The sequence below is a fragment of the Notolabrus celidotus genome, chromosome 9 (genome assembly GCF_009762535.1).
Source record: "Notolabrus celidotus isolate fNotCel1 chromosome 9, fNotCel1.pri, whole genome shotgun sequence".
NCBI classification, from domain to species: Eukaryota; Metazoa; Chordata; class Actinopteri; order Labriformes; family Labridae; genus Notolabrus; species Notolabrus celidotus.
In genome coordinates this window covers 29501762-29515209 of record NC_048280.1, presented here as the reverse complement: position 1 = coordinate 29515209, position 13448 = coordinate 29501762, and the positions used below count along the sequence as shown (strand labels likewise).

The 13448-nt window shown below is 40.7% G+C and overlaps 1 protein-coding gene and 1 long non-coding RNA gene across 16 annotated transcripts in view; one reads left to right on the top strand and one right to left on the bottom strand.

Moving 5' to 3' along the window:
* Positions 1 to 13448, bottom strand: part of arvcfb (ARVCF delta catenin family member b) — a 290685-nt gene that overhangs the window by 51272 nt on the left and 225965 nt on the right. For 8 of the 15 annotated variants that reach the window (XM_034691879.1, XM_034691870.1, XM_034691868.1 and 5 more), the window contains 4 exons: positions 7061 to 7178; positions 6724 to 6895; positions 4854 to 4871; positions 2462 to 2533 (listed from right to left, as the gene is read on the bottom strand). In XM_034691879.1, the coding sequence (XP_034547770.1) occupies positions 2462 to 2533; positions 4854 to 4871; positions 6724 to 6895; positions 7061 to 7178 (380 nt within the window). The remainder of the gene's footprint in view (positions 1 to 2461; positions 2534 to 4853; positions 4872 to 6723; positions 6896 to 7060; positions 7179 to 13448) is intronic. The other 7 variants (XM_034691867.1, XM_034691871.1, XM_034691875.1 and 4 more) reach the window with 1 other exon arrangement.
* Positions 5962 to 7684, top strand: LOC117818798. The gene is made up of 3 exons (XR_004632399.1): positions 5962 to 6105; positions 6750 to 6853; positions 7090 to 7684. It is a non-coding gene; the product is annotated as an uncharacterized LOC117818798 (long non-coding RNA).

Here is a 13448-nt window from a genome sequence, read left to right as displayed (position 1 = left end):
CAGTTTCTGCTCTCTGAATATAGACAACTGAAGAAGACTGCCTTAAACTTCCTGACCCTACATCAGATCTTTCACACTTTTCTCTATCAGCTTTGTGTGTTGCCGACACACAATTTCTGCAACATCATTATAGAAGAGGAGGTCATGGCAAGGCTGATGTACCTCGCGCGATGAGGAATTATTACAATTATTTCAGTTGTTTTTGTGTTCACACTACAAAACTGCAAAGCATGCCAAAGCACACATCGTCATTGGGCTGCTCTTACCTAATTACATCACAGTCCCCCTTTCCACTGTATAGATAAAAAAATGCAATGTGTACAGGTCACACTGGACTTGTACACATTGACTCGGAGCTGTGAGGGGGTCAATGCCTCATCAACATTTGGGCGGATCAGCATATTTGTCTGATAATTCAGAAGTAGGGTCATATAATATTGCTACATAGCTCTTCTGTTGATGTTTGATTGGATGGGGACGCGTTAGCCTAACCTCATTCTTCTGCTAACTATGTTGTAGTCAAAATTGCCTGGTAGCTGTTATAACGAGTCTGCCACTGCTAGTGCGATGAGTCAAAGCAGCTATTTGTTTTGGTGGCTGTGTTGCTTTGCATTCTCATTGCAAACAAAACGCCCAGGGGTTCAACTGAAACAAGCCGAGTCTACCTCTTCTACATGATCTCAGATTTCTTGTTCTGCATAAGAGTGCAATGCTGGGGTGCTGGTGGAATAGCAGTCTAAGCGTCCCACATACAGAGGATACAGTCCTCATTGCAGGGGGCCGACGGTTCAGTTCACAGATGTGACCATTTCTGGCATGTCTTCCCCTGCTCTACACTCCCCACTTTTCTTGTCTCTCTTCAGCTGTCCGATCGAATAATAGCAAAAAAAGCCCCAAAAATATAACTTTAATAGTGCTACTGCTGTGTTAGAGGAATCCCCAATAGGCCCATGTTTGAATGCAAATTTCTACAGCAGAATTAAACATGTTTTGGGCCTGTTTAAAAAAAAGGTTTTGTGGGATGTAGCTAATTTATTTATTTATGCACACTGTGTGGGGGTGATTGTTCTTTAAAACGCATTTGTATTGATTCTATCTAGTCTAAAAGTTAAACATTAATTTGAAATAAACTGGAGGCACAGCTGAGCTGAGTGACAGGCGGGGGCACTGTAGGCTTTTTGCTAGGAGGCAAAAAGCCTGTCTCAACTTTACCTCTGAACTTGTTAGGTTGATTGAAAGTTAGGTTTAACAATTCCAGAATGGCGCCATCACTGGGCTTCAAAACTTCTCTTCAGAATCCGAAGATTGACGTCACAGGAACCACATCAATGATTTACAGTTGATGAATAGTTTTACTGCTGGGATTAGGATGCTTATTCCAGAAGCAGTTATATTAGTTTAGTACAACTACTGGAAACTAGTCTAAACAGGTTTCATGACTCTGTCCAAAGCAACAAAAACAAGCCAAAGTAATGTTCTTATTTAAGAAGTTGATTAATGTCAAACAAAAGCCACAGTTATGAGGGTTCCAACAGCTGGATTGTACTCAAGCGGGCAGGACGTTCTCACTTGCTGTCAGTATTAGTGCTGAGCTACAGTATGTTGACAACCCTCTGGCATTTTTTATCTTCATCCAGCATTTTCAGTATAGATTAAATAAGAGATTTATTGTCAGACAATTATACAGTAAAAGGCTTTCTGAAGATCAAGCTGACATCTTTGTGAGTATTTAATTTTCATCATTATAGAAAAGAGAAAATCAGCATATTAGTCAAGCTATGATCAGAGAATGACAGGCATTTATTTTTAGAAAAGGACTTGAATGATTAATGCATTATCAAAATAATAGCTGATTTTCTGGTCATTAAATAACTGATTAATCAATGAGTGCTTTCAGACCCTCCTTCACTATAAAACTGCATACACTGTTCTGGTGCAGAAGCTTCCAAATCTCCCAGTCGCAGGCTCACGAGTCACCAGTGAATTATGGCAGGGCACAATGCAGCAGACACAACAATGGATGCCCATTATATGAAAACTTGATAGAGCTCTGTATACAAAAACAGGCTGCTTTTGTATTGCCTTTTGTGCTCCGGAACATTGTCGCAGTTTTACAAAAGTGCAGCTTACAGAGTTGAAGCTCTCATAAGCTTCTGACAATCGACTGTCACAATGAGGGCATAAAACCATCAAACAAAGCTGAATCACCAGACTGACTCTTTCCCCTTCAAAGGCAAAGGCTAAAACTTTTGTAGACCAACACAACCAATCCTGCATCCCACCGAACGACACGTATTTATATCCTCACCATCGAGCTTCTCCAATAACTGCCTGTTGTCCACTCTGTTTGGTTTAGCAGTATACCAACTCAATGAGGCGAGTTATTTCCACACGCTGTCTTTGGCTTTCTTTGCAGTAAAAGTGTTAACACAGGGATGTTTGCCTGACAGATGAAGCCTACCTTTGGTCGGCTCTGCGCGCTTGGGCAGATCCAATGTGTCGTAGTTTTTGTCGTTCTCACCGTTTTTTCTGCCTGTATAGCGGAGAGAGGAGGAAAGGCTGTGTTAGACTCATATCCTGAGACAACTGGATAATAAATGACAATGTCTTTGACACCAGGGTTAGACTGATACAATTTGAAAAGCTGGTACGAATATCTATAGACTGAAGTTGTATATTATAGTTACTGTCCATGATGTGCCAATGTCATGTTTTCATCATAACTGCAAACCCTAACTCTGAAAGTACCTCTCCATTTTGGAAGAGACATATCAGTCTAACCCAGGTTTACAAACCCACACTCAAACAGCATGAATGTTTGCATATACACACAGTACAGAGAGGCATGAGTGTAATGTGTTCAAACACACATAAATTCAACAAATGTTCCTGTTTGCATCGGTGTCTTCACACAGATGGTCCGACATACCATAAACATACAAAATGAGCACATGACAATCGACACATGTATACCTACAGAAAAACATATACTTTCAGAATGTAACAGTCATACTTCCTGAGCGGGAAAATAAATAATGCAGTGGGAGACGGGAAATGATAGCAGGAGGGGTGTGGGTGATTGCAGCTCAGCCTGCTAATGGTCATTTCACATGCACATGAATATGCCCATGGGACCGTATACAGCCACAGAGACAAAAAGTCTGACTCCACAACTAGATATAAGTGAGATTTCCGGTCCCTACACTCCCTTCAGGAAACAAACTTATACATCTCAGCTGCCTAAATGAAGGGTGGAGGATATCAAGTTTTAATATGCAATTTAATATAGCTGTGCTGCCTTTCTCCAGGACATTGACAAACTCGCCTTTTAGTTCAGGAAACTGAATTGCTGAAGTTTACTTCATGAGTTCTCAACAACAGAACCATCAATTTTAGTTTTCCTTAGAGGGTAAACAAGCATTGCTTTCCATATCAGCTTGCTTAACTGGCTGTAACTGTATCATGTTGCTAACCGTCTAGCTCAGGCACTGATTGCCTCCGCTAAGCTACATGATGGGAAATTGGATGGACAGAAGAATCCAGTCTGCACCGCACAGGATTTACACAGAGGGATAGGTAGCTCTTTGGTGTATCTGACTCGACTCAGACTAAAACACTGAGGACTCGAGGCGCGACTCTGACTTCAGGTTTGGTGACTCGACTACAACACTGCCCTTCACATCCATTCAGGACACACAAAAACCAACATGCTGCTTAAAAACACATCAAAGATACACTTCAACATGATCGTGAAAGTCACAAACTTGCTCTTGCTAAGTTAGATGACAATATCAATATCACTCCTGACTCATTCTATGCTAAATATGAAGCCAACTAGTGAGTGCCTAGCTAAAATTAGCATTTGGAATTTAAACAGGTTGATACAGCTGTTAATGATTTGTATTAAGTAAATCAATCTCCCTTCCAGCATTGTAATAATCAAAGATGTATTAATATAGTTGGCATACACATCAAAAAGCAAAACAAGGCCAGGCAAGCTGTGGATAATATTTAATAAAGCTAAGCTAATTGACTTCATCTCACTTAATTGTTCATCTACAAATATGAAAGTGGTAACAATCTATCTCCCTGGAAAAAACAGACTGAAACCATGTTAGAGAATTCCTTTAGGAGCTGTTTCAGCCTTTGAAGAACTCTTTACTGAGTTTAACAATGACAACGCTTACATTATTGAAGGGAAATCGCCAACTGTTAGGGACTCCGTATTGGGTATCAAAATATTGGATGCTGCCAGCTTTAAAAGAAATAAGCTGGGGTGTCAACAGTACACACTCTCACACACACTAAAACACACACTGCAGCAGAGCTTGACATTTAGACATTTGGATCAGAGTTGAAAGACTCAGATTATATACGGTTAGAAGTCTGGATGGATCCAGAGAATAGTTTTATGGGACAGGTTCAAGGGTTTTAATTTTCATTATTGTATCTTTAAATAATATGATTTGTCAAACTCTGCTGCACTGAATCACACAGACTTACCTTGCGAGTGCTTCCTTTGCTTTTGACATATGTTACAGACTTACAACTCTGAAATAATGTAAAGACTAGGAGGGGTGGGGTCTACAGTACTGGGTGCAGTGCTAGATAGTATGGTGAGGGTGTTGTGTGAAATGAATTAAACATAAACATTTTCTAAAGTTCTTGGGGATTTCTCGGGTTTCTTTTAATTTTTCAAAATCTACTTATATTTCTTCTACAACCAGGGGAAAGGGGAGGAGGAGTGGGAAGAGGAGGGTGGGAGTTGGAGAGGAAATGGAGATGGAGGAGGAGGAGGAGGAGGAGCAGGAGGAGGAAAACTGAAGTGACAAGGGTTGAAGGGGGGCACTCACCTTGATTAAACCATTCCTCTATAGTTAGCCAAGGAAGCAGCAGCAATGCCAAAAAAACACAAAGCGGGAGAAGAGAGGCATGGTGAAAAAGGCGTGTGTGCGAGTGTCAAGAGGCTGTGCAGTCGATGTTAACAGTTTTCACAAAAAAGAAGTCATCACATACTGAATAGGGAAGGTGACAGGGTGAAAAGGAGACAGAAAAGAGAGGGCAGAGAAAGAAATAGGGACTGAACTTTTGAGATTGAAAAGGGGAAGATTGGGGCGCAATAGGAGCGGGTTTTGCACTGGGAAGCATGTTCAAAGAGTTGGCATCAGTAGGGTGTTTTTTAGAGAGCAGGGGGAGGGAGAAAACAAGTCAAGTCATCAGAAGAGTGTAAGAGATAAAGGAAATAGAAAAAGAAGATGGTAATAGAGACTGAGAAAGTAAGAGGAAAGACTAAGAGAAAAAAGATGCAGCTTTCACAGGAGGGTTAGTGTGCAGGAGACATTGAGAAACATAAACATCAAACCTGCCAGTTTAACTGCATAAGTGCTTCATTATAACCCCTACATGGCAAAAACTGAAGTGTGTTCAACGAGATGGAAACAAAAGCTAAGAACCAGACTGTTTATTAGCTAAAACAAGCCCCGAGCAGCTCCTACAGCCTGCTGATCATTATGGTATATTTCACACTAAATGTGACATTAAAATGAAGCAGAGGCCAAATTTAGCCTACTTAGGGTAACAAATTACAAAGCATGCTCCCGACAGTGTTGTTTAACTACCTGCCTTCATGCTCCTCTATAGCTGTGTCTAATGTTTCTGTACCTGAGCCTTGTTTAGCTAAAGAATACCTTCAGGGTCTGCAGCAGCAAAACACAACTCATTATTTAATGTGTGTTTGTGTGTTTGTGTGTTTGTGTGTTTGTATGAGAGAACTCTTGTGGTTAATTGTTGTCTTTACAAATCTGTATACAGGCAAGCAAATGTGTTTTCCCCGACCCCTGAACCAGAAGGATTCTCTAGTGAGTCGTTAGGTGTCAGGGGTCACCGGCTGGTAGTCACACCTCATTGGCTGACTGATTAATGGCGGCCATTATTGTTGTACAGCAGGGAGATAACAGCGCCGTTTAGCTAACAGTCTGGGAGGATGCTGATTAGGACATGGCTAGCAACATGTGCGTACATGGCACATCTGTCAGGGAGAGTCAATAACAACAAAAAGCTCCAGACACGGCAGAAAGGACGCTGAGAGACGTGGAGGATTTTACGGTGAGAGTAGCTACACAGAGGCACTTTGTTCAAACATAAAATTCAATTTGTGCTCTGTATTATCTGTTAGTGAATGTATGTCTAGGTTTGATAGTGTCTAAGTACATTTATTGTTTTTTCGGGCTCAGTCATCTTTGCATTATATTACTCCATGTTTTTTAAAGAGGATTTGTATGAGCCCAGTGATCATATGAAGAACAAAGGACCACAAAGAGCAGGATGATTTCAGAGGACAAAAATAAAAACTCCTCATTCCAGCTAAATAGAACAAATGTTCTGTTCTACAGTTAATTCCACGCCTTACAGCTCTTGAAAATAATTTGAGAAAAGAGAAGGTCAGTAGCTGGGATTAAGACTCCAAAACACTAGATGTAGCTCCTACTTATTATTTATGGTTCTGCACTTATACAGACCTGAGGTTGTTTATTTTTTCCTCTATATTTTGCATTTTCTCCAATTTTAAACAACTCATAGGACAATAATTAACTTTCACTTCCCAAGGTATTCATTCATCAACATTAGATGCTTTGTTAAAGAGGCTGTTTCAAATCCTTCCCAGTGTGTAATTGTGATCAGTGTTTTTTGTATTCCAACATGTCCCTCTTTCCTCCTCCTCACCTTTGGCTTTCTTTCCTCCGAAGCAGCCAGCGTCATCCTTTTTCTTCCTCTGTGGTCCAGCTGATCCAGGGGCCTGGAGTGATGAAGGGTCCTGAAACTTTTCAGCCCCTGGCACCTCTTTGTGGACGTGGTAGGACAGGTTTCTCATGATGCAAACACAGTTCTCCACGGACTAGGAGGGAAGAGAAAAATAAGTTATCCTTTACAACACCATCTATGTGATACATATCAGTAATTAGGATAGAAAAACTAAGGGGAAGACTACATCTGAATATATCCTGTGCTGCATGTACCACCTGCATAAACTATGTGTTCTTTTGAGTTACAGGAGTGTTACCTTGTTGTCCATGTCTTTCTTCCCTACAGCTGATTGGAGAGCGTGCAGCAAGGCGTCCACCAATCCCTCGCATTCCCTCAGCCTGCGTCGAGCCTCTGCTCCATCCGAGCTCACATTTCTGCAAGAACAATGTCAGACAAAGACACAGAGACACTTGTTAGTATCAACCAAATTTAACTGCACTGTTGACAGCACATAAAGTTGCTCTGAGCTTGATGTAAAACCAGATGAAATAGGATTCATAAAACATCTCTACTGCTGTAATGTCTGCAACCATTCGGAAGAAGGTGATTCCACATTTAGGGACACTGTGGGGGTGAATAGTTAGATATTGAACATTTTCAAGTATTACATCTAACTAAGGGCCCTATAGTATTGTAAAGCCTTTAATCATACTTTTATAAGTGGATACATATGGGTAATATTCAAGCCATGTGATCTTCAACACTTCTATCGAATAAAACCCAACTAATGATGCCTCACACTTCCTACCTGCTGTGTGTCTCTGCTCTGCCTTCTGTCACAGCCTCTATACTGCTAAATGTTCTCACTCACAATTCGACAAATACTGACGTTTTCTTACATCTCTTTGGCACGTCAAGACGATGCACATGTTAAGTTTATCTCGAGGATGGACCATGAGCAGAATAAAGACAATATGATGTGACCTTGTCCCTTTATGTTTTGTATTAGTCCTGACCTGTGGACTGTTGACTGTGAGCTCTAAACCACCACACAATGGTTGACGGCCATGAAAAGACGATTATTTAGGAAAAAATGTGACGTTATGGACTGAAAGCACAGTCTCAACAGATAGACACCACCAAACACCTCCTCAAAATTGTGAATGATGATTCAGAGGAATCATTGTATTTGTTGCTATTATCGGTATGTCAAATGTTGGTGTTGGTGTTGCTTTTTGTACCAGCACTGTGTGCAAATTGGAAATCAAATATATGAAGGATATCAAATATGCATTATTGTTGCCCAGGAGTTCAGTTCTTCTTGCTGAGGTATCAAAACCTAGACAACCCTAGAGCCATAGCCTTAATGCTCTCTATCTCAAAACAACAGAATAACAAGGCCTCTCTGCTTTAAATACAATCGTACAAATACTATGAATATAAATGTGTTTTTGTAACAAGAGGAAATGCCACCCAGGTTTAGTCATCAAGCAGCCTGAGCAAAGGTCCTGAGATCAGAGCAGCAGAGCAGGAGCAGTCTCAGTGCATATGTGTGACTGACTGTTAAAGGCAAGGCTGTAAAGAGGGTTAAGGGATTGCTGGAGCTCCTCACTCCTCACCCCTCACCGGGGACTTCGTTTATGAGGGCTTCCAACCCACATAATCCCATTAGTCGACCCCCAGTTAGTGCTGTGGAAGAGTGGTATCCAAGCAGAGGTAAGCAGAGCTGCTGGTTTATAATGCAGCGTAGACTGAAACACATATCACAGCCTACACTGACTCACATGTGGATGTTTCTGTCTTTGTGCTGGATGTTCACCTCCATCCTCAGTCCTACACAACACTCAAACCTCATCACATGCTCCACACCTTCTTGACCAGTATATGAATGTCTCTGTACTTTGTCAATGGAGGACAGACCCTCAGAACCGTCTGACACTTTGCGCTAATTAAAACCCATCTTTGGTAGAGACCAGGCAGACAGCACCGGCCATCTGGACCTGCTCATAAACCAAACCCATCCGTCTCCAGCTGTCAGAAAACGGTCACCACCTCTCCTGTAAAAGGATCCAAAGGAGCAGCCGTCTTGGATTTATTTGACAGGAGTGTGTTTGAGGGCAGACAGACACAAGAGTTTTATTGTCAGCTGTTTCATTTCCAGGAGTCTTTCACAGAGCGGCTGTCTTGGTGGAAGGTTTATGGATGCTGCATCTGTCAGTGGAGACAGCGCAGGAAGGAGCTGCTGTCACTGCACAGGTTGTCTGGTGGTGTTGTATTTAGACTTTTAATGGGTGTTAAGCTACGTCTGAACTGATGGTTATTGATCTATGTCGAGATTTGCCAACTTTTGTTGTGTTACTGTGCTTTTCCTTCATGAGTTACATAATGAGACAACCAGAAAACAATGATGATTAAAGCTCAGGTTTGAGATCCACAGGATTTTTAAACTTTGATCATAAATCTGAGCTGGGCATCTTTTATGAACCTCAGCATCTCTTCACACTGATTCTCTTTACTCGTCATCTTTGTCTGGGATTCCAACATCAACATGCAACCTTAAGTCAAATTGATTCTACATTTATGTGTTGTATTTTTACTCTCTTAAGCGAGGAGTTTTAGTTTTAGGCTGCACTGACATGCACATTTCTATAAACATAGTTCAGTCAGATGGATCACATTTCAAAGGTTTGTAGCAGTAGCAGAACATAAAGTTTGGCTTCCAGGTTCCAACCTGATCACTCCATGTAGTTTTATTTTACATGTAGAAAACAGAGGAGTGATGAAATAAAATAATAATAAGGCCAGAGCCTGCTGGTGGATGCTGTCGTGATGATGGTGAGGCTGAAAGAAGGGACACAGTACTGGTGCAGGGCAGTATTAATATAGAAAGAGCAGAAGGAGAGAGCCAAATTGGGAGGAAGGGTCTGTCAGGTGACTCTGGAGAATGAAATGTGCTGTGTGTAAACACAGAGAGGCGACTTCTGGTGTTTGAACATGAAGACAAAGTGGAAGTGCAAAATTAGGGAGTCCTTCCAGTGTCCATAGCTTTTTAATTATTTTAAAACGTCTTAAGTGTTTTTTCTCATTATTTTTACAGTGTTTTTATGTTTAAACTTAAACTTGTTTTCTTTTTTTCAATATGCTAATTAAGTAAAGAGGGATTGGGTTATACAGACTGCTGCAGAGTTGACTGCAAAATCAGCTTGCAGATATCACTCCATATGTGTTAGCAAGTAGAATGTACATTTTCCTTTGTGTCTGCTTTTTTTCTACTTCTAACAAAGCACATAAGACATCATCACGGATGGATGCTGTGTAGCTTTACAGTATTTCCTCTGTTTTAGATATCATGGATTGCTAGCTTTCTATAACAAAAGCCAGTAGCTTATGGGGAAGGTTTGTTTTCAGTATGTTGTTTTTATTTCTCAATGTCTGTTAAATGTGTGTGCTTTTAGGGCTGATATATATATTTTTATAGTGTTATATAATAATGTTTGCCGGTTGGGAACACTGTAAAGTAGGAAAGCTTATACGCATATAGATATCTGAGGTACCTCAGATCTACATTTCTGCCATGCTGGCAACATGACTCCAGGGACTGAGTCCTGTATTGACTACTCCTCTGAAACCCTTGGCTCATCCAGGCTTTCATTGAAGTGCTTCAGAAGGTGAGATATTCATCATTACACAATGACAAAGTTTCATAATCAAAACAGTTACACTATGAAATGAAGCAAATGTTGAAACCCATGTCGTTCACATAATGGACATGACCATAGTATAACATGTTAATTGATTTCTACAGTAGCTACATAGTTTGCCCATGAGATCACTGATAAAAAGCTATGTTTGCTTTCTTCCTTTGATGGTCAAAGAATGTAATGAAAGATAAATACGATGATACTACAGTCCTAAGAATAGCATTGGCTTTCTATTTTATGAAAACCAAGGGCAGAAATTGAACAAATATGTTTCTCCTTGAGAGGACAAGGTCTTTTATTATTAATCAGGAAAGAGATAGCTTTGTGATAGCTCTGGTTTTCAGGGTGAGGCTCTTTCATTATCCTTTCTATTGTCAGAAAGAGAAACAGAGGGCACAATAGAGCAGCTCCATTTGGAAACAAATGTCTACCATTGCAGGCCGCATTTCACAAAACATCATGATTTGTCCTTCCGGTCTCATTACGTCTGGACCAGTGACGCCTGTGAGGACCATCTCCATTAGACACTAACAGAATAAGTATATGTTGCATTCAGGGGTCCGGCTACGTCTGCTTAGAGACTGACAGCCTGTCATTGTGATCCTGTGTCTTTATTGTGTCTGCTCTATCAGATGAGGAGTGGGTGTGAAGGTCACTCAGAGTCATGCGGCCATCAGAGGACAATAGAGCAGCTGGGACAAATAGAGCGGAGCTGGACTGATGGAGACTGATTGAGATGGATGGAGACTTGGCTGACCTGTGCTATCGGCCTGCAAGGTCAATGACAAGACTGCAGGACCATATGTGTACCCTGGGGTTCAGTATCCTTTACACCTTATCGATCTCCATCTCTATCCTATGGATTCTGCTCCTTAGTTAATTCCTTTTCAAATTCATCTTGGATCTGAAGAAGAAGAAAACAACTAAAGTTTGCCTAAATTATCTTCAATATCAGGAGGTTGTTGCTTTATTCTATTTTTTTTCTCTAAAAGGATCCCATTAGATTCCACAGTGTGGTTGCCACTCTTCCTGTGGTCCACACAACAGAACACAAATGAGAAAAACAACTATTCAAAATCCCAGTGTCCATAAAACTAAAATGCAACAGCAACCAATTATAAAAATGAAAAATGAAAAATGCAAATTAAATGAAGTATCTCTGCAAAAATTCAATGAGAAGCATTAAAGTACATAATAATGGAAACTAAAACAAAATTGTAACAAACATGTGGCACCAAAAATGAATAAAACAACACATTTCAGTGATTGCATAAAAACGTCTCTTAGAAATTCATCAGTGTGTGACTTTTTAAAATAAAATCTCTCTTTTATGGTCTTATTTAGGTGGGGAGCAGATTCCAGTCAGAGGAGCCTCTAAGTTGAACAGTTCTCATCAAACTATTACTTCTTGGACTTGTTAGCAGTTGACCAGTGCTCACTTGATGTGTCATCTGCCCATTATGAATATTAACAAAAATAATAAAGTACATTCTATTCCATTCTATTCTAAAAGAATATTTTAGTTAATCACGAAAGAAGTGTGGCGTGTAATTCCAAATAACAGTCATGACAGAATACATGATTTTAATTTAGCCTCCACGATTAGCTAATGTAATCTTTTATGCATCTCCAGCACATTATAACAAAAAGAACAGTTAAGAGCCAATCAGGCAGCTCCATTTTGTACAACTTTAAAACTGTTTAGATGTTTTTCAGCGGCACTTGACCAGAGAAGTGGACACTAGTAATCAATTTGTGAGCGAACCAGTGACATAACAACATCTGAAAATTGACATCTGAAGCTGTTTTAAAGAAGATATTTAGTTTCACAATTAGAAAAGAACAGATGTAAATAAATTAAATTAAGCTCTGTTAGCATCAGGGTCATGGCTCACTCTCACACTATCATGGTAAAGCCCTTGTCGCAGAGGTTGCATGTTCTCCCCCACTCTCTGCTCCCCATGTTTCCTGTCTCTCTCTTTAGCTTTCCAAAAATATAACTTTAAAAACAAGAATAGACAGCACAGAACTGCAGGGAATGTTACTCGTCACACCTTTGCTTTCCCCCCTGAGGTCTGCCATGTTTGTACTTTGGATCGCTCTGTAGCTGTTTCTGAGGTTTGTTTACTTTTCCCTAACCATCAGTAGAATCAGTAGTAATGGCGTTAGATGAAAAGTCCGAGGTTTCATCACACTGCGGTTAACATGAATATTCAAGTTTTATGATAATCTACTTAATGGATGTGCCAGCTCATTGTGGCACCATGAAAACTCAGAGGATCACTACAAAAACAACAAGATTTATAGTCTGGGACTCATAAATCTGAATGCTCAAATATATACAAGTCACCCTCCAGATGGAGAGATAATTCACCACATGTGTAAGTGAGAGGTCTCATCTGTTGATGATGCTAAATGTCACCCCAGTAATCACAGCTCATCCTCTGGGTAAAGAGGATATTTCCACCAGATATCATCAACAGAGGGATAAACAATGGCTCACTCAGAGCGACGCTGGCAGCAAGGCGACAAAGACAAATAAAGACAACCTCAGAGTCCACATGTGAGTCTCTGCTGCTGGATACTGACAACACATAAAAAATAAAAAAAAACTCCTATCCCTTTTTAATACAAGCTAATTCAGCTCTTTATACCCAGCTCTGGTATGCACTCCTATTGACACACACCTCTACCCACAACGCACACACACACACACACACACACACACACACACACAACACACAGTGTTTCCTCTTTGCTGAGCCCACAGGGTAAACACTGTAAATAAGCCGGGCCCTATCGACAGAGGAGGCCATTACAATAAAACTATCCCTGGCTTTATTGAGGTGTAAGCTGCGTCTCTGTTGGCGTGAGTAAACAGATTCTCCCTGGCATCAGCACTTCTCCCCAGCGCACAAACCCCCTGCTTCTGGCAACTGTGTGCACTGTTGTTACCATGGAGACCCATTCTCGTCAGCAGTGGCTGCATGGCGGGTCGAGGGA